We start from the raw sequence: 21,231 nt of genomic DNA, 5'->3' as shown, positions 1-21,231 counted from the left end.
ATTAGATTATTACATGCTTCTTTTCAAGCCTTAATACATTACATAATTCACATGTAGTCTTGGATTAAGGAAATTGCTATTAAGGCTAAATAAATAATCTCTGAGAGGTATATAATATAAAACATGAACATTATATTGGCATTAAGATTGGATCCACGGCCATTCCAGCCTCTCATTCTTACCTAGACTTCAAGTGATCACTTGTGGGCAAATGCCATGTGACTTGAACAGGTTACACATGTATGCTCATTATATCCTTATTTTCAAAATTTGTCATATAAATTTTCCTTGAGTTCTTTCAGATTTTTGAACTAGTTTTTTCTCTTGTGAGTAGTACACACTTAATTCTGTCTAGTACTAAGCTAATGTTCACCATTCTTATAATTTCAAGTATCCAGCATTTAGTAAAGAAGTCTTTGTTTTCTTTATCCTTACTTTTAGTGAATGTCTTAGTTTTTAATTGAAAATTCTGCCATGAAAATAAGCTCTTTAACATCTTCACTCCCTAATCAAAACAGAAATCCTTCATAGCCTTTAGTTTTAGCTATCCTTCCCTGTGATTTGTCCAGCTCCATTATATTTATTTTGAAATATGGTGACCAGTTTTGCAAAATCATTTCAACTATAGATGCCCAATGATTTTGTAAGGAGAAGATACTGTTTCTGAACAGTTCCCAGTAGCCAGTGGCCTGCCCCTACTTTTTGGCCTGCATGTAGTATATAAAATAATGCAGTTAACTTTTTATAGCACTTTTCATTTTATAAAGAGATTTTCATGGTCTTTAATACTAATCTATGTATAAAATCCTGTATGCAGTTTTTTACCTACTTTCACGGCTGAAGGAACAATAGCTTAGAGAAGATGTGAGATAAAGTAGTTTGCCCAAGCCCACGGCACAAATAAGTGAAGTTCTTTCGCTGTCCATAGATCGAAGACTCCCAAGTCTATCTCTAGCCTGGACTTCTGTCCTGAGCACCAGACATGTATGTATATCAAGAAGCCTGCAGGTCATATCCACCAGGACAATCCATGAGTATAGGGAATTCAGCATGCCCAATATCACTCATCTTTTCCTTCACCCTCCCCTTTGTACTCATCCCCTGTCAGTAAGCTCTGTTATTTTAAAAAATTGAAATGTATTCACATAGCATACAATTTACCCCTTTCAAGTGTGCATGGTTTTTAGTATATTCACAAGGGTTGTGCAGTCATTACTACTAATTCCAGAATGTTATTATCACCCCAAAAGAAGTCCCACATCCATTAGCAGCCACTCCCCAATCCTTTCTCCCACCAGCCTCTAAAAACTGCTAATTTTTCCATCTCTGTGGATTTGTCTACTCTGATTGTTTCATATAAAGAGAATCGTACAGACGTGGCCTTTTGTGTCTGGCTTCCTCCACACAGGATGATGTTTTCAGAGTTCATCTATGTTTTTGCTTGTTGATCATTCCTTCATTCCTTTTTCTGGCTGAGTAATACTCCGTTATATGGATATACCTTATTTTGTTTATCTGTTCATTTGATGGGCATTTGAGTGATTTCCTCTTTTTGGCTATTTTGAATAATGCCACTATAAACATTTATGTACACGTTGGTGTGTGACCATATGTTTTCAGTTCTCTTGGGTGTATATCTAAGGTGGAATTGCTGGGTTATATGGTAGCTCTGTCTTTGACTTTTTGAGGAACTGCGAAGTGGTTTTCCGTAGTGATTGTACTATTTACGTTCCTACCAACAATTTTACCTAAGTATTTCTCAAATCTATTTAATCTCCTCGATCCATACTGCTGTTGCTGCCTTAGTTCAAGTTTTGTCATTTCTTGTAATAATTCCTAGCTCATCTCCAAGTCTCTGCTCCCCTCTCTCCCTCCCTCCGCCCTTCTTCTCTCTCTCTTATTTCCACCCATTTTTAACATTTATAGAAGTCAAAAGTCTAGTCCAGAAAGCAGAAACCACACTAGATATTTCAGCACGGAGAACTAATTAGGTGTTGGAAGACTGAAAGGCAAAAAAACACTGAAGTAACACAGTAACATCAAGAATGGCCACTACTCCTAAGATTCAGGGAATGCTGGGAAGATTTGGGGGTTATCAGAACTGGAAGCTCAGAAGAGGGGCCCCTTGTCGCTGAGGCTTAATTCCTGCAGAGGTGCCTTTGGCTGCTACTGGTGCATCTGAGTGGGTATGAGGCAGTGTCTGGGAAGGACCAAAACATTTTGTCCCTTTCTATAATTTGTCATAATAATGCTAGTAATGAATCTGATCTCCCTTCCTATTTTAAAAACCTTTTAGTGATTTTGTGTAGGATGAAGTTTAAAACTCCTTAATATGATACACATGACCCTCCATAAGCTGGCCCCTGCTTGATTGTCCAGTTTCACTTCTTGGTGCTTATTCTATGGCCTCTAAGCCTTAGAGATGCTCTAAGCCTTTGGGATCCCCAAACCCCGGGCTGCAGACTGGTACCCACCTGTGGCCTGTGAGGAAGTGGGCTGCACAGCCGGAAGGAGGTGAGCATTACTTGCCTTAGCTCCTGTCGGATCGGTGGCATTAGATTCTCATAGGAGCGTGAACCCTGTTGTGAACTGCCCATGCAAGGATCTAGGTTGCATACTCCTTGGGAGAATCTAACTAATGCCTGATGGTCTGAGGTGAAACAGTTTCATCCTGAAATCACCCCCAACTCAGTCCATGGAAAAATTGTCTTCCATGAAACTGGTCCCTGGTGCCAGAAAAGTTGGGGACCGCTGTTCTGAGCTAAAGTTATATGGAGCTCCTTGGTTCTGTGTCCTCAACATGCTGTTCTATGTTTTTTACATTCTCTTTGCTCCTTCTTGCTTGGAATGTCCTTCCCCTCCCCTGTCTTTCTTAATTCATACAAAGTTGATCTCTCCTGTGTGCCACCATTGTACTTTGTCTTGCATATGGTGTTACATTCACTTTAATTATTTATTTACGTTCATGTCTCTTCCACTCACCTTAGTTGCTTGAGGTCAGAAACTATAATGTGTGACATGGAATGTGACACCTAGATTTTCAATAAGTGTTTCTGTGATACAAGGGAGACTGATGTGGGTAGATGGGAATGAACTCATCAGCCTCTGTTTACATACCCTAAATTCCCCATGTCTTCCCTATTATAATTCTGACAGTCTACAACAGTCTTTGATGGCTTATAAACTAAAAGTGTGGAGCACGTCATTCTACAGTGAATTTAAATAACCTTTCGGAAGAGTAACGTAAAGTACTTGAGCATTAATTGAGTAAAAGTTTCTCATCTTTTCCTACAGGTGTTATTAAGCAGTATGTAAAAAGTCCTTACAATACTTAATACATTAAGAGAATGTACAATTTCAAGAGGAAATCCCCAAGTAATACATTATTATCATTTTCAGCAGTTCTAGTCATATAGAGAAGAGCATCTCATGAATTGGCAGCATGAAGGTGGAGATTAAATGAGACGATGTTTGTAATATGCCTATGACAGTATCTGGCATATAAGTAAGGGTTCAGTAAGTGTTGACTGCTGTAATTACTATTAATAGTAATATGATTACCTTTAGTAAAAGTTATTAGTTTCTTTAGGTTTTTTGTTTACTACAATATAGTAAAATCTGTACTTGGAATGTATATATTGTTTTGTTTTGATACATGGAATATGTCTTTCTGTGTCAGGGTCACTGCCTGAGTTGGAAAACCCATACTCGAGTATGTTAAAAGGTGAACACACTGAATAATTTAGTTATTAATTATAATGGGAAAATGATAAATGATGTTCTGGTTAATGAGGTTATCTTATCTTGAATGAGTTAGCTTTTAAATTCCTCAAAATAAGGGCATTTAATAAACCAGGAAACACTTCATTAAAAAAATTGTGCAAGTCAGTGTAAAAGAAGATTAAAATTCCACATGAGCAAAGGACACACGTTGGCGATAAATATGAAGATAAGAAAAAAAGTGTATATAACATTATTACTCCTCAAATAAATTGGTATGAAAACAATAAAAATTTGTAGCTTATCAAAGCAACAAAAATTTAAAAATATGAAATCCATTTTAAGTAATGATAAAATGGGTGCACTCTTAGTGCTTTATGGAATAGTACCATAATGAATCTCATGTGTGTACCAGCCAGCTCTTTCATATCTTAACATTTAGCTACATTTGGTTTAGCTCTTTTTTTTTTTTCCAAGATAGGAAAGTTAATACTGTTGAAGACTCCTGCATTCTTTTCCCTAGTCTTATTTTCTTCCCTCCCATAAATGTATTAAAATCTCTGTGTGTATTGTTGTGGTTGTATTTTTACATAAAATTTTACATATTATATACAATTTAATTGAAGGTAAAATTTATTAAATTATTCTTAATATATATTGTAATTTAAAAATTAACAGCTTCATTGTCTTGATAAAATTTATAGTATCTTAAATCTGTGCTTGTTTTCCTAAGAGAACATTGAAACGCAGATTTTAAAACAAATTGTTGAAAGATTAAAAAATCTACCTTTGCAAACCGTTACATTGAAAGTGGGGCATTTGTTGTGAACATTCATTTCAAATATGTAGTATCTTCAGAATATTTGAGAAGGATTTGTATTATATAATTGAAAAATCTGTTAAATTGTATTTATGTTAACTGCTTAATTCTAATAAAAATTTCCATTCATTTTTTAGTATGCATATATTTGCATCAAATGGATTCATTCACTTATTTAAGAGGCAGTACTGATTACCTGTAGCATTCAATACTGTTAGGTAGAGGGTGTGTAGTGGTGAGTAAAACAGGCGTGAGCCCTACCAACGTGGAGTTTAAAGCCTAGTAGAGGATACAGACTTAAACAATTTCACAAGTAAATACATAATTACAAATTATAATACATGTTATGAAGGAAACATAGGAGGTACCAGGGAAGGAAGAATGCTTTGCATTTTTAAGACTGAGGAGTGCTATTGGAGGACTTTGAGCAAGTGAATGACATGATCTCACCTACCTTCGTTCATTCATTCATTCATTCATTCATTCATTTTCTTCCTTCCTGGCTCAAGCAGTCCTCCCACCTGAGCCCCCCAAGTAGCTGGGACTACAGGTATGTACCACCACACCTGACTAATTTTTTTTTTGTATTTTTTGTATTTTTGATGGGATTTTACCATGTCGGCCAGGCTGGTCTTGAACTCCTGACCTCAGGTGATCCACCTGCCTCGGCCTCCCAGAGTGTTGGGATTATAGGTGTAAGCCGTGGTGCCTGGCCCTAACCTACATTTATAAACTATCACTTGCTGCTGTGTGGAGAATATATCATAAGATTAACAGCAGGAATACCTGCTAGGAAGCAATTGCTGCAGATTGCCCGAGACAAAATAGTTATCATGGACTAGGGGGATAGTGGTGGTGGTGGTGGTGGTGGTAGGTGGTTGGATGTAGGATATATTTTGAAGATAGGTAAATGGTGCAAGATTGTGGGTCAGTTTTAAATGCTTAGGTAAATTTTCTTTGTAAGACATTTTAGGACGCCATGTTAAGAATCTCTTTATAACTGTCATTTAAAAAAAAAACCACGTATTTTCTTAGCATAATTTCCCATAGTAGCATTACTCTGTCAAAGGCTATGAACATTTGAATGACTTTAGATAAATACTGTAATTGCTTTCCAAAAATATTGTGCTTACTATATCACCAGAAATGTTTGAATTCTGTCTGCAATTCAGTCTTGCCAGTATAGTACATTTCATGTAGAAAAATTTTTTATGACTTATATAGATGGAAAAAATAATATTTTAGCTGGGAGTGAGGGGACTATGGGGAATAACTTTCCTTCATTTAATATTTTATTGTGAGTTAGTGTAAGTTACTTTATTTTATCATAGTTTCCTAAGGCTACAAATTACTAACCTTGGTAACTTATGTACCTAATTTAAAAGTTTACTTTTTTGAAAGACTGGAAATACTAATTAAAAACGTAACACCTTCAATCCTTGTCTTCGCTCCATTATTAAATAGTTTCATTATAGAATCTCTGTGTTTTAAAATCAGTTGGGTTTTCATAACCAGTACTTTCTCAGATTGGTAAATTTAAAAAAAATATAGAGAATAAATAATATGTGTTGAGAATACTTCAAATAATGTGAAGAGTTATTAACTTACAGCAGGAGTTGGCAAACTTTTCTATGAAGGGCCATATGGGTCTTTGTCACATAGTCTTGGGTTTTTGTTTTTGTTTTTTTAAACAGCTATTTAACTATTCCTAGCTAATGGGCAATACAAAAACAGTGGGCAAGATTTGGCCTGTGGGCCAGTAGCTTGCTGAACCTTCATTTAGACTCTAATTTTTTTGAAAGAGTCTACATTGATGCATAGTTTTTTTTTTTTCCTCCAAATACAGTTGACCCTTGAACAACATGCGTTTGAATGACATGGGTCCACTTGTAATACATGTTTTTTCCCCAACCAAATGCAGATATGGAGGGCTGACTTTTCATATACCTGGATGTTCCTGGCCAACTGTAGGACTGGAGGCTGGCGGGGGGTCTTGGAACCAATGCCGTGTGTATAGCAGGGGATGACTATTTCTTATGGCCTGACCTGAAGTTGGAACAGAATCTTTATTAATATATAATTTTTGTTGCATTTGTTTTCTCTTTATATTTATCCGTTCTTTTTAGATCATATTTCATTTAACACTTTTTCTTCTTTAGTTTTTACCAAGTTGCACTGAAAATAGCTCAGTGACTAATTGCGCTTCTAAGAATGAGGACCCTAGTTAAAATTAACTCTAAAAATACTGAATTTTTAACCTAAACCTTTTATTTCTAATCAACAGTATTGTTTATGAGTAGGCTGTAGATTACTTTGAAACTGAATGTGTCTTAGAACTTTGCTATCGACATTTTTAAGGTCTGGTAGGGAAAAGATAATAGGAATGAGATTTATCAGTGAATAGGGGACTGCTTTCCCAGTTTCTCGGTCCCGCTGGTGTATTCACCATGGAAGCATTTTATGAAATATGTGCATAAACTACTGCTATCCGACATTACAGGTTGACTATTCTTTATCTGAAATGCTTAGGACCCAGAAGTATTTTTGGATTTTGGTTTTTCAGAGTAGGGATACTTAGCCTACGTTGGTAAGTAAAGAATGTGAGGTGACAGGCTGGGCGCGATGGTTCACGCCTGTAATCCCAGCACTTTGGGAGGCTGAGGCGGATCACCTGAGGTCAGGAGTCCAAGACCAGCCTGGCCAATCTGTACTAAAAATACAAAAATTAGCTGGACACAGTGGCACGTGCCTGTAGTCCCAGCTACTCGGGAGGCTGAGGCAGGAGAATCGCTTGAACCTGGGAGGCAGAGGTTGCAGTGAGTCGAGATCGTGTCACTGCCCTCCAGCCTAGGCAACAGAGCAAGACTCCATCTCAACAAAAAAAAAAAAAAAAAAAAAAAAAGAATGTGAAGTGACAGCAGTAGGTAGGAAAAGTCTTTGGTCAGCTTTACATGCTCTGTAGCCATGCCTGGGTAATGGGTTGACTCTAAGACTCTGTACTTTGCTCCCACCTCCTGCTTTTTCATTACTCTTTAGAATGGTTGTTAATTTATGATCTATAGAAGTTCTTTCAAGTATTTAATAAGAGAATAGGCTAAAATAAGTAAATGTCAACTGAATGCTCAAATCTCTACTAAAGAGCCTCTTATTTAGAAAATAAATATCCATCCTTTTTTCTGACTGGTGACATAATTAATTTTTATTATAGACGGTTTGGAAAATACCATATGCTTTAAAAGATAAGCACAAAATTATAGTCTAATATGGTAGGTTTTTACACTTTAAAAAATTGAAAACCAAAGAAAAACATTTAACATAGCATCTAGTACAAAGAAAAGAGATAAGAGATAAATGTCTGTTTTTGGACAGAGTTTCGCTCTTGTTGCCCAGGCTGGAGTGCAATGGCACAATCTCAGCTCACTGCAACCTCTACCTCCCGGGTTCAAATGATTCTCCTGCCTCAGCCTCCCGAGTAGTTGGGATTACAGGCATGCACCACCAGGCCCAGATAATTTTGTATATTTAGTAGAGATGGGGTTTCTCCATGTTGGTTAGGCTGGTCTCAAACTCCCAATCTCAGGTGATCTGCCCACCATGGCCTCCCAAAGTGCTGGGATTACAGGCGTGAGCCATCGCACCCGGCCAAGATAAATGTCTGTTAAATTATCTCCATCAAAGACATAACCTTTATAACATTTTGATGTATATATTACCAGTTTTTAAACACATATTACATTTATATAAATACGTAAACACATTATTGTGATCATGCTGCACTTACATCTTTATATTCTTATACTGTAAACATTTTGAAATACTTTACTAACAACATTTGTAATGACCATTCTTTCTCTTTTTCTCCCTCTGATAGAATGGTCTGCAGAGTAATTCATGAACTAAAGATGCTTTAGAGGCTGGGCACAGTGGCTCATGCCTGTAATCCCAGCACTTTGGGAGGCTGAGGCGTGCAGATCACGAGGTCAGGAGTTAGAGACCAGCCTGACCAACATGGTGAAACCCCATCTCTACTAAAAAAACAACACAAAAATTAGCCGGGCGTGGTGGCGTGCTCCTAGAATCCCAGCTACTCAAGAGGCTGAGGCAGGAGAATCGCTTGAGCCCAGGAGGCAGAGGTTGTAGTGAGCCAAGATTGCGCCACAGCACTCCAGCCTGGGCGACAGATCGAGACTCCATCTCAAAAAAAAAAAAAAAAAGGTTACATTAATACTATAGCCCTCATGTGGAACATTAAGAAAATAATTGCCTTTATGTTTATGCTTTATACCTGCTGTTAGCCCTGCATCTTATTTCGTGATTTCATGGCTTCACATTGTAATATCCCTTTACCGTATTTTTTGAGGACTGTTTTGGCAGAATGTGTGAAATCTTAGGCAGAAGTATTACCCAAAAGTCAGAAGAAAATCAGATTTTTATTTCAAGATTCTGTTAAAGTTACTCACTCCCTTCTTTTACTCAATCTTATAGTTGCAGTTGTCTCTCTCTCTCTCTTTTTAGAAAAGAAAAAAAGAGGCCCCTCAGAATTTGCAGATGAAACAATATTGCTCTTTAGAGATATCCATCTGGCTGTTAGATTATTTTTCCACAGTTTTCAGAAGTGGATGAGGGCATTATAATCTTGAGTATTGCCCATTTCCTTATGTGTGCCTTTGACTATAAATAAAATAGATGCATGACAATTATTTATAAGTTGATTGATTTTTCTTGTCATTTAAATCATCTTGAATAATAGAGTTGGTAGAGCTATCCCATTTTTGAAATTATTTTGTTTTGTCGATAACTTTTTGTTACCAGTATGTACACTTGCATTGTTGGCTCTCCATATAAGACCTTAAAAAAAATTTTTTTTGTGGTAAAATATGCATCACATAAAGTTTGCCATGGTAGTTTTTTTTTTTGTTTGTTTTGTTTTTGTTTTTTTTGGAGACAGAGTCTCGCTCTGTTGCCAGGCTGGAGTGCAGTGGAGCGATCTCGGCTCACTGCAGCCTCCGCCTCCCGGGTTCAAGCAATTCCCCTGCCTCAGCCTCCTGAGTAGCTGGGACTACAGGCACCTGCCACCACGCCCGGCTAATATTTTGTATTTTAATAGAGACGGGGTTTCACCATGTTGGCCAGGATGGTCTTGATCTCCTGACCTCATGATCCGCCCACCTCAGCCTCCCAAAGTGTTGGGATTGCAAGTGTGAGCTACTGCGCCCGGCCCATGGTAGTTAATTTTAAATGTTCAATTCAGTGTGTGTTCACAATGTTGTGCAACCATCACCATGTTGTCTAACCATTAGCACTATCTGTTTTGAGAACTTTTTTTTATCATCCCAAACTAGAATTCTATACCTGTCAAATAGTCCGCAGTAATCCTCCCTCCCACAGCCCCTGGTAATCTCTAGTCTACTTTTCATCTTTTTGAATTTGCCTATTTTAGGTTCCTCATATAAGTGGAATTATGTGGTATTTGTCCTTTTGTGTCTGGCTTATTTCATTTAGCATAATGTTTTTAAGGTTCATCTGTGTCGTAGCATGTACATACAGGTTGAAGCATCCGTTATCCAAATGCTTGTGACCAGAAGTGGTTTGGATTTCAGATTTTTTTTTTGGATTTTGGAATATTCTTAGATACTTAACTGGTTCGGCATCCCTAATCCAAAAATCCAAAATCAGATGGAGCCCAGTGGCTCATGCTTGTAATCCCAACACATTGGGTGGCCAAGGCAGGAGGATCGCTTGAGCCCAGGAGTTCAGCCAGCCTGAACAACATAAGACCCTATCTCTCCAAAAAAAAAAAAAAAAAAAAAAAAAGATGAAAGAAAAATCCAAAATCAAATGCTCCAGTGAGCATTTCCTTTTAGCATCATGTCAGGCTCTAAAATTACAGATTTTGGAGCATTTTGGATTTCAGATTTTTGGATTAACCTGCATTAATGCTCAACCTATATGAAATTTTATTCCTTTTTATGGCTGAATAATGTTCTACTGTATGTATATACTGCATTTTGTTTATCCATTCATCTGTTAACAGACACTTAAGTTATTTCTACATTTTGGGTATTATAAATAGTGCTGCTGTGAACATTGGTGTACAGGTATCTGTTTGAGTCCCTGTTTTTAGTTCTTTTGGTTATATACGTAGGAATGGAATTGCTGATCATATGGTAATTCTGTGTTTAACTTTTTGAGGGACTACCACTGTTTTCCACAATCGCATCACCATTTTACGTTCCCACCAGCAATGCACAAAGATTTCAGTGTCTGTATCCTTGCTAACACTTATTTTCCATTTTTTGAGTTTTTTTGTTTTGTTTTTTAATAATAGCCAATGCTAATGGGTATGTGGTAGCATCTCATGGTTTTGATTTTATTTTCCTGACGATTGATGATGTTGAGCATCTTTTCAGGTGCTTGGTGGCCATTTGTCCATCATCTTTGGAGCAGGAGCAATGTCTTTTCAAGTCCTTTGCCCATTTTTAAATTGGATTTTTTGTTGTTGAGTTGTGTATAACACCTTTTTTGAAGTAAAAGGTGCACTGTAATAATCCAGACTGTGTTTCTCCCTTCTCAGGATTCCTACAGGAAGCAAGTAGTAATTGATGGAGAAACCTGTCTCTTGGATATTCTCGACACAGCAGGTCAAGAGGAGTACAGTGCAATGAGGGACCAGTACATGAGGACTGGGGAGGGCTTTCTTTGTGTATTTGCCATAAATAATACTAAATCATTTGAAGATATTCACCATTATAGGTGGGTTTAAATTGAATATAATAAGTTGACATTGAGGAGTAATTATAGTTTTTATTTTTTGAGTCTTTGCTAATTCCATGCATATAATATCTAATAAAAATTTTAAAATAATGTTTATGAGGTAGGTAATATCCTTGTTTTATAAATGAAGTTCTTGAGGGATTAGAGCAGTGGAGTAACTTGCTCCAGACTGCATCAGTAGTGGTGGTGCTGGGATTGAAACCTAGGCCTGTTTGACTCCACAACCTTCTGTACTCTTGACTATTCTGCAAAAGCAAGACTTTAAACTTTTTAGATACATCATTAAAAAGGAAAACCATAAAAAAGAATATGAAAAGATGATTTGAGATGGTGTCAGTTTAACAGTCTTAAAAGCAATCATGTGTGTATAGCATAGAATTGCTTGGATTGGATAAACAGTGGCATTATATATTTTAAAAAATAAAAGTTTTGAAAGATTGAAGAAGTTGGGCATTACAGTTTTCTTAAATCTGACAAAGCTGCATAAAACTATTAAAATAATCATTATTGTACTATTTTATATTCTGTTTCTTTGAGGGTTTGGTTTTCCAAAAACTACATATTAAGCAAATAAATCACTCACTGGCTATGTCATGTTATAATGAGTTAGCCTAGTTATAAGAAGTTTAACATTTTATTTAAGAACATTGTTACAGCATATTTACTGTATAGTCTAGTAATAGAGCAAAAGACATTTGGGTGGGTGGTAGTGTTAGTATTTTTTGTAGAGGAGTTACCAAATTTCAGCTCTATTATCCAGGTTTACCCAGCTAATAGTGGAGGAACTGGGAATTTGAGCCAATTCTGACTGTTGTCTGCTCTGCTCCTTCTTTTGTGCCACATCTTTGAAAGTCACCTAAAATTGTGAGGGAATGTAATTTCACCCCAAATTTAGAGTTTATGCACTTGTTATATTGAAAATGATTAACATGTAGAAGGGCTTTTAATGGAATAAGTGGTGTAGTAACTTCAGTGTTGTCTACCTAGAAATCAAAATCTTTCTACTTGTCCACTTTGTTTTTTGAAAAAGTAATATGAAAATTATGTTAATGCTTTAATTCAGGGTTTTGTAAAATATTTTTTATCTTTACACATTTAACATGTTTCTAAAATTATAGTCTCATATAGCACTTTGGGTCTAGAATTTTTCAGTAGTTTCTGTTTTACTATTATGATCTACCTGCATATTAACCTATTAGGTTATAGTTTTACTATACTGCTAGGTATTTAATCTTTTGAGAGAGATACAAGGTTTCTGTTTAAAAAGGCAAAGAAAAAAATAACTGGTAGAAGAAGGAAGGAAAATTTGGTGTAGTGGAAACTAGGAATTACATTGTTTTCTTTCAGCCAAATTTTGTGACAAAAGTTGTGGACAGGTTTTGAAAGATACTTGTGTTACTAATGCCTCTGCTATAACTTTTTTTTCTTTCCCAGAGAACAAATTAAAAGAGTTAAGGACTCTGAAGATGTACCTATGGTCCTAGTAGGAAATAAATGTGATTTGCCTTCTAGAACAGTAGACACAAAACAGGCTCAGGACTTAGCAAGAAGTTATGGAATTCCTTTTATTGAAACATCAGCAAAGACAAGACAGGTAAGTAACACTGAAATAAATGCAGATCTGTCTTCTGCAAAATCATAACTGTTATGTCATTTAATATCAGTTTTTCTCTCAATTATGCTATACTAGGAAAAAAACAATATTTAGTAAATGTTTTTGTCTCTTGAGAGGGCATTGCTTCTTAATCCAGTGTCCATGGTACTGCTTTTGGCTTTGGTTTCTTTCTACATTGAAAATTTCTCTTCAATTCTGAGCACATGTTAACATTTAGAATTCAAGAGATGTGGGGATTTTTTTTTCCATGGTTACATATATATATATATATATAGAACAGGGCAACAAATTTTTGAGTTTTCTATTTCAGTGGTACTTTTAAACCATTATGTCATGTTCCTAGGTTAAATGTTGTTGTATTTGAAGAATTTTACTTTGGCAGAATTTTTTTGAGGATATGTTTATTTTTGAAGAAAGGTCTCATTAAAGAAAGAAAATACCCAGAAAGCCAGCGGAAATTCTGTTATTCATTTAATGCATTTTTCTGACAAAAATTATTGTCAGAGAGAACCTGAATTTTGTTTCAAAAATCATCTTTGTTTTAAAAATGACTTTTTCTTTAGGTAAAATAAACTAATTTCAGTTGCTATTATTTAACCTGTTTGTATGAAGAGTTTAACATATAGGAAATGAATACATAAAGATAGGAAGGAATTGTTACACGTAGTCATATGTCTCTTAATGACAGGGATACTTTCTAAGAAATACATTGTTAGGTGATTTTGTCACTGTGCAAACATCATAGAGTATACTTACACAAACCTTGGTGGTATAACCTACTATACACCTGGGATATATAGTATAGTCTCTTGCCCCAGGGATACAAACCTGTACAGTATGTAACTGTACTAATGACTATAGGCAATTGTTAACACAATGGTAAGTTGTGTGTGTCTAAACACACACTTGGGCTACCCTAAGTTTATATATTTTTTAAATTTCTGTTCAATAATAAATTAACATTACTGTAACTTTTTAAATAAACTTTTTAATTTTTCCTAACATTTTGACTTTTGTAATACAACTTAAAACACAAACACATTATACAGCTATACAAATTTTTCTTTCCTTATATCCTTATTCTGTAAGCTTTTTTCCATATTTAAAATTTTTTATTTGTTTTTACTTATTAAACTTTTTTGTTAAAAACTAAGACATGCATGCACATTAACCTAGGCCTGCACAGGGTCAGGACCATCAATATCATTGTCTTCCACTTTCACATCTTGTCCCACTGGAAGATCTTCAGGGGCAGTAACACACATGGAGCTGTCATCTCCTATAATAACATTGCCTTCTTTTGGAATACCTCCTGAAGGACCTATCCAAGGCTGTTTATAGTTAACTTTTTTTTTTTTTTTTTTTAGTAAATAGGAGGAGTACACTGTAACAATAAAAAGTATAGTATAGTAAATACATAAACCAGTAATAGTCACTTATTACCATTATCAAGTATTAAGTATGGTGTATAATTGTAGGTGCTCTACCATTATACAACTGACAGTGCAGTAGGTTTGTTTACACCAGCATCACCACAAACACGTGAGTAATGTGTTGTGCTACAATGTTAGGATGGCTATAACATCACTAGGCAATAGGAACTTTTAAACTCCATTATAATCTTATGGGACCACTATCACATATGCAATCTCTTCTTGACCAAAATGTCATTATGTGGTACATGACTGTACTAAGAAATTGATCCATCTATATTCCATAAGTTTGTTTAGGGCTTTTTCTGGTTACATTTACCTGTGAGCCCAGAAAACCAGTTTTGTAGAAATTAACTTCTGTAATGCTAGGAGTTAAAAAAAATTGATGAACAACTTTTACGTTGTTAAACATATAAAAACAAGCATTCTAGAAGTTTATCAAATTTCATAAAGGTGCAAAAATGTAAATGTAAATCATTATCCAGCTAATGTATATGTTATATTTCCCTAGTAGGAGAGCATATGTACCTCTTCCTAGTTATACAAATTTGATACATAGTAAAGAAACAGTAAATTCTACTTCAAGTCATTTTGGGAGGATTAAAAACTGAATTTCTCCAGTTTGACCATTATACAGATTTCTCTGGCAATTTTACTAAAACCTGATTTATAGGTTAAACTTGGTATATATCATATCACTTTACTTTAGAGGAATTAAGATTTCACATAAATCCATTTCCAGGTTCCAAAGACTAGGAAGAGGCTTGGTTTTTGTTTTTCTTTTTACTGGTGTTCTATAACCAGTCTCCTTGATTTTTCTTAGGAGAGAAGGTACTGAGAAAACATGATTCTAATATTCATTACTTTGTCTTCCAACATTTTCTTATGAAACATTTTCAAGTACAAAATTGAGTTTTATTTAAAACATTTGCAAATATACTATCTAGATTCTACCATTGTTGTTTTATATTTGCTTTACTTACAACTTTTAAAAGATGCTTTTTATACCACTGAACATTTTAGCTTACATTTCACAAAGAAAAGAAAAAATTTAAGAGACTTTGCATAATGTTTTAAGGGGTTGCGGTAAAGAAGTGCTTCTTATGTTTTCTTATGCATACAAATCAGTTGGGCTTATTAAAATCCAGATTCTAATTCAGAAGGTTTAGGTGGGGACCGAGTCTGCATTTCTAACAAGCTCCCAGGTGGTATTTTTCTTGGTACTTGGACCTTATTTCGAGTAGAAAAGCAGTAGAGGACATAAAAAGAGTCTTGTTAGTCCCACTTTGTTGCTGTCCACTTCTCATTTGATAATATCCTAAAATAGCTGTGTCTCCTTTTTGGTGGTTGTATGATTACTACCTCAGAAGTACTAATTGATTCTTGCTATTTGACCTTAATACTTTAATACAACACAGCATTCATATTTAATCAGAAAACTATCTGGCTTCCTTTTATAAGAGACTTTTAGGTTTTATACAGTTTTGTGGCCTTGGGTTTTTTCGTTTGATTTGTTTTCTTGAAGGTATATAATATGTAAGTAGATGAACTTAAATTTGCTTTGTAGACATTTTTATGTGGATCATCTAATTAAAATATGGAAGGATACAGTATAAAAGAATAATTGTACTTCTTAACAGAGCACTCAACCTTTCTTTTATATCCTCTTTCACCGACGTTACTATGTAATTTATGTTGCTAAACTATAAATTAGATATTTAATTTCTGTTCTTTGATTTCTTTTTATTATTAAATGGACTTGTTGATTTGCCTAGAAATTAATTTGCCTTTCAAAAGTCTATTAATCTTCCTCTGTTGAAATTAATTTGATATTTGCATGCTTCTGGAAGACTTTAAAGAGCTATTCCGAGTAACTGTAGAGATTATAAAATGAAATATGGGAATTTTAATAAATTTTACATCTCCAGTTACTGGTGAAAATGTCAAGCCCTCTTTTCTGCAGAGTATTTTGTTACTCATCTGTTATTCAGCTTATTTATTTATTTTTTCTTTCTTTCTCTTCTTTTTTTTTTTTTTTTTTTGAGACGGAGTCTTGCTTTGTCACACAGGCTGGAATACAGTGGCGGGATCTTGGCTCACTGCAGGCTCCGCCTCCCAGGTTCACGCCATTCTTCTGCCTCAGCCTCCCAAGTAGCTGGGACTACAGGCGCCCACCACCACTACTGGCTAATTTTTTGCATTTTTAGTAGAGACGAGTTTCACCGTGTTAGCCAGGATGGTCTTTATCTCCTGACCTCGTGATCCGCCTGCCTTGGCCTCCCTAAGTGCTGGGATTACAGGTGTGAGCCACCGCGCCTGGCCCTTATTTGTTTTTTAAACAAAATTAGTGTGCATATCCTTGTTGTATTTTATCAGCAGGTTGTTTTATGCCCTAATTTTTGGAGTCTTTGATCATGAGCCTAAAACACATAAACACCCAAAAAGAATTATATTCCGGTTAAAGGAACAAAACATTCATTTAGAAGTTCTCATCCATGTAAATCAGAAGCTGGCAAACATTTTCTGTAAAGGGCCAAGATAGTAAATGTTTTAGGCTTTGAGGGCCACAAGTGGTATCTGTTGCATTTTTTTTTTAATTATAACCCTTCAAATTGCAACAATCATTGTTAGCTTGTGCATAGTATAAAAATAGGCTGGCCGCGCACTGTGGCTCATGGCTGTAATCCCAGAAATGAGGTGGGAGGCCGAGGTGGGCACATCACCTGAGATCAGGAGTTCGAGACCAGCCTGGCCAACATGGTTGAAAACCCCCGTCTCTACTAAAAATACCAAACTTAGCCAGGTGTATGGTGGTGGTGGCAGGCGCCTGTAATCCCAGCTACTCAAGAGGCTGAGGCAGTAGAATTGCTTGAACCTGAGAGGCGGAGGCTGTAATGAGCCGAGATCATGCCAGTGCACACTAGCCTGGATGACCGAGCGAGACTCCGTCTCAGGAAAAAAAAAAAAAAAAAAAAAAGGGCTGTGGCTGCATTTGGCCTATTGGCTGTAATATGCTGATTCCTAATTCTCTGGGTAACTTTAGTGTTTGATTAGCTACTAGATGTTAGGTTAAACTTTTGTATTTTACAGGCTAACCTTAATAATCTTAAAGTAAAACTTACATAGTTCATGAAAAGGAAATAGAAATTTTACCCTAGTACTCTTTTTTTTTTTTGAGGCAGAGTCTCCCTCTGTCACCCAGGCTGGAGTGCAGTGGTGGGATCTTGGCTCACTGCAACCTCCTCCTTCTGGGTTCAGGCAATTCTTGTGCCTCAGCCTCCCGAGCAGCTGGGACTACAGGCACGCACCACCACGCCTGACTGATTTTTGTATTTTTAGTAGAGACAGGGTTTCGCCATGTTGGCCAGGCTGGTCTTGAACTCCTGGCCTCAAGTGATCCTCCCATCTGAGCCTCCCAATGTGCTGGGATTACAGACATGAGCCACTGTGCCTGGCCCCTAGTACTTTTTTTTTTTGAGACAGAGTCTCACTGTTGCCAGGCTGGTGTGCAGTGGCGCGATCCCGGCTCACTGCAACCTCTGCTTCCCGGATTCAAGCAATTCTCCTGCCTCAGCCTCCTGAGTAGCTGGGACTATGGGCGCACACCACCACCTCCAGCTAATTTTTGTATTTTTAGTAGAGACGGGGTTTCACCATGTTGGCCAATGTGGTCTCAATCTCTTGACCTCGTGATCCGCCCGTCTTGGCCTCCCAAAGTGCTGGGATTACAGGCGTGAGCCACTGTGCCCAGCTGTACTTTTTAAGATAAGAATTGCAGAATATATCTTTTTACCAACGTAATAACTTATAATTTTAAAAAGCTAGTTACTTGGCTAGAATATAATGCATTACATATTCTTTACACTCAGTTCAGTCCATATCTGAAAGGCAAATAGAATTATTTTCTGCTAGTACATTGTGTGGTCCCTATGTTCCTAGTGTATAAGGACTGTTACCTAGTTCACATTTATCTGGGTTGTTGACAGATATTCCTGGTCCCTTTGGACAGTGCATGGCCATGTTGGCAAAAGCTGTCAAATTTGAAACATTGACACCGTGAGAACTGTGTGTTTTCCAGTCTGCTAAAATCAAAAGTGGGAGGGTTCAGTAAGGTGAATGACAGAAGCAGAGTTTTCGGGGTATCTGTTACTCTTCATTCGGCTTTTCTGCTCTCTGGGGGTCTCAATTTAAATATAATGTGAAAATTAGTTTTACGAACCTAAAAATGTTGAGTGATTCATTTCCTGGTTTTGTTGTTAATTTCTAGATATTTAAATTAATTGTTAGAAGAACCCTGTTAAAGAATGCTTTGCAAAACAACCTCCTTATGTGCTATGTCTCTGTTTAATAGTAGTTGAGTTTGTGTACCTGAGATCAGTATTTTGAACTTTAGCTTTTTATGAGTTAAAAATTGATGGAACAGTTACTGTGCACTTGCTGTGCACCATGGTAGTCTCCCAAGCAGTGGTTTTTCTGCATTTCAGTAGTACATGAGATAGGCTGTGGGTGGCAAGGTTTCTTGAGAAAGTGAGGGATGCACAGTTGGGTTTTAGAATACATCTTGTTCCTCCATGCCCTTCCGCTGCAAAAGGCTGGTAGTCTTGCATCTGTATATAGTTAGGGTATTTGATGTGTTGCCTCCTTGACAGAGTTTTGCAAGAATTTGCAGATTCAACAGAAACAAAAACTTACTTAAAACAAAATCTCTTAGTAAAAGCATAGTCTAGCAAGATTTAGAATACTTTGGTTAACAGTTCTTTCTCTATATGGAGTGCTTTGTTTCCATAGCCTCACAAGTATGTTTTCAGATAATAGTTGAGTTGAAAATGTTGTCAATCTCTTGATTTTAAAAGATTTACATATTTAAAGTTGTATACTTTTGTTCCTACGTTTTTTCAATTGTTCTTAAAGTTTAATAAGTGACATTTGAAAATGAGTATATGTGTATAAAAACAAAAGTAGGCTGGGCGCGGTGGCTCATGCCTATAATCTTAGCACTTTGGGAGGCTGAGGCAGGCGGATCACAAGGTCAGGAGTTTGAGACCAGCCTGGGCAATATGGTGAAACCCCCCTCTACTAAAAATACAAAAATTAGCGGGGCGTGGTGGTGCATGCCTCTAGTCCCAGCTACTCGGGAGGCTGAGGCAGGAGAATCGCTTGAACCCGGAGGCGGAGGTTGCAGTGAGCCGAGATTGCACCACTGCAGTCCAGCCTGGGCGGCAGAGTGAGACTCCATCTCAAAAAAAAAAAAAAAAAAAAAAAAGAAAAGAAAAAGTTAAAAAAAAAACAGAAAAAACACAAAATGAGTATATGTGGCAACAAGTCCTATTCTCAAAAAAATCATTGTGTGCTAGTTAAGAGCTTAATGAGTAGCCAGTGGGTATTAAATATCTGTTTCAGCTATATTTTATCTTTAAAAATTATCTACAAATTTTGGAATGTGAAAAACCAGTGTTTTGTTTCATAGGTATATACTGTAGGCATTTTAAAAATAAGAGCCAGTGCCAGTGGTTTAGAGTGTACACAAGGATAATGTTCTCATGCTCTCTTGGTGTATGACTTTAAAGCATATTATCAAGAAATAACTAAGTCTGAAAAACTGTGGTAAATAACTGGTACTCTAAAACCTAAATTTCTTATTACTAAAAATAAGAAATGGAAAAAGTCACCCTGTGCTGTTAATTGTATGAGCCACTGAGGTCCTGACACTGAATTCTTGGTGGTGGATAATAATCTCTTCTTTTTAATTTTGGCTTCCAATTCTCTCTGCATTGCTGGAAACAAAAATCATATATTTCACTATTGGTGGTGGGGATGCTGTCACTGAAAAAGTAGACACATTCAAACTGATTTTAGAAATAAGTTAAAATCAAAATTTGCTTCTGCTAAATTAGTAGAGGACCAATACTGTTTTTCTCCTTCATGTTTTGGTACTTCTACATTGACCTTATAACTTTTTTTTTAAACAGGAATAGAAGTTTACATTCTTAGAAATTTATGAAAATATGAGCTTTTACCTGGTTTGTGTGTGTGTATATATACATACATATTTTTAAATTTCTTACATTGATTTTCAAATTGAAAGAGAATCATTTGTGAAAATATCTTAGAGCTCATGCTTTACATTTTACATGCTACAAAGTTATTTTAGTGCCTTATTTATGTTGCTTATTAATGAAAATTTTGGATACATAATTTTTTCAAGACAAAGGTAAAAATAATAAACCCTTTCCTTTTGAGGATTAATGATAAATATAAACTTTAAAACGATTAAAAAAATTTTTTTAGAGATAGGGTCTTGCTCTGTTGCCCAGACTGAAGTGCAGTGGTACAGTCATAGCTCACTGAAGCCTCAAACTCCTGGGCCCAAGCAACCCTCCTGCCTCACAGCCTTTTGAGTAGCTGGGACTTAAGGCTCATGCCAACATGCCTAATTTATCTTATTTTTAGTAGAGATGAGGTCTCAAACTCCTGGCATCTCTTGCCCTCTCAAAGTGCTGGTACTACAGGCGTTAGTCACCACACCTGACACTTAAAATCTTTTATATACAGGTGTAAGTGGTTATCTAACTTAAAGTGCCAACAAAGGTAGTTGAAAATTTGTATTTGTAGTTGGCTTAGCTAACTAGTTGACTAAATTGATTCCATTAAAAATAAGATTGTTCTTAGAATATAATGATTTTCGTTATTAGTTAAATATAAATATATCACTGGATGGTATATGTTAATGACTTGAGATACGGATTTTAATATATAATCACGTTACTTAAATGCCTGCTTTTGAATTGAAACTTAACATTATGAATTTTAAATTAAAGTTTGACTTTAGAGGTAAATTTCTGTACTTTACTAAAGCAGTTCTTAATATA

At 36.1% G+C, this 21,231-nt stretch overlaps 1 protein-coding gene across 3 annotated transcripts in view; it reads left to right on the top strand.

The window, feature by feature from the left end:
* KRAS (KRAS proto-oncogene, GTPase) overlaps positions 1-21,231 on the top strand; it is a 46,046-nt gene that overhangs the window by 12,441 nt on the left and 12,374 nt on the right. For all 3 annotated transcript variants that reach the window (XM_032159861.2, XM_032159859.2, XM_032159858.2), the window contains exons 3-4: positions 11,115-11,293; positions 12,749-12,908. In XM_032159861.2, coding sequence (XP_032015752.1) covers positions 11,115-11,293; positions 12,749-12,908 — 339 coding nt within the window. The remainder of the gene's footprint in view (positions 1-11,114; positions 11,294-12,748; positions 12,909-21,231) is intronic.

The sequence above is a fragment of the Hylobates moloch genome, unplaced genomic scaffold, assembly GCF_009828535.3.
Source record: "Hylobates moloch isolate HMO894 unplaced genomic scaffold, HMol_V3 SCAFFOLD_8, whole genome shotgun sequence".
Classification (NCBI taxonomy): domain Eukaryota; kingdom Metazoa; phylum Chordata; class Mammalia; order Primates; family Hylobatidae; genus Hylobates; species Hylobates moloch.
The sequence above is the reverse complement of the archived record's forward strand: the minus strand, read 5'-3'. Positions and strand labels throughout refer to the sequence as shown.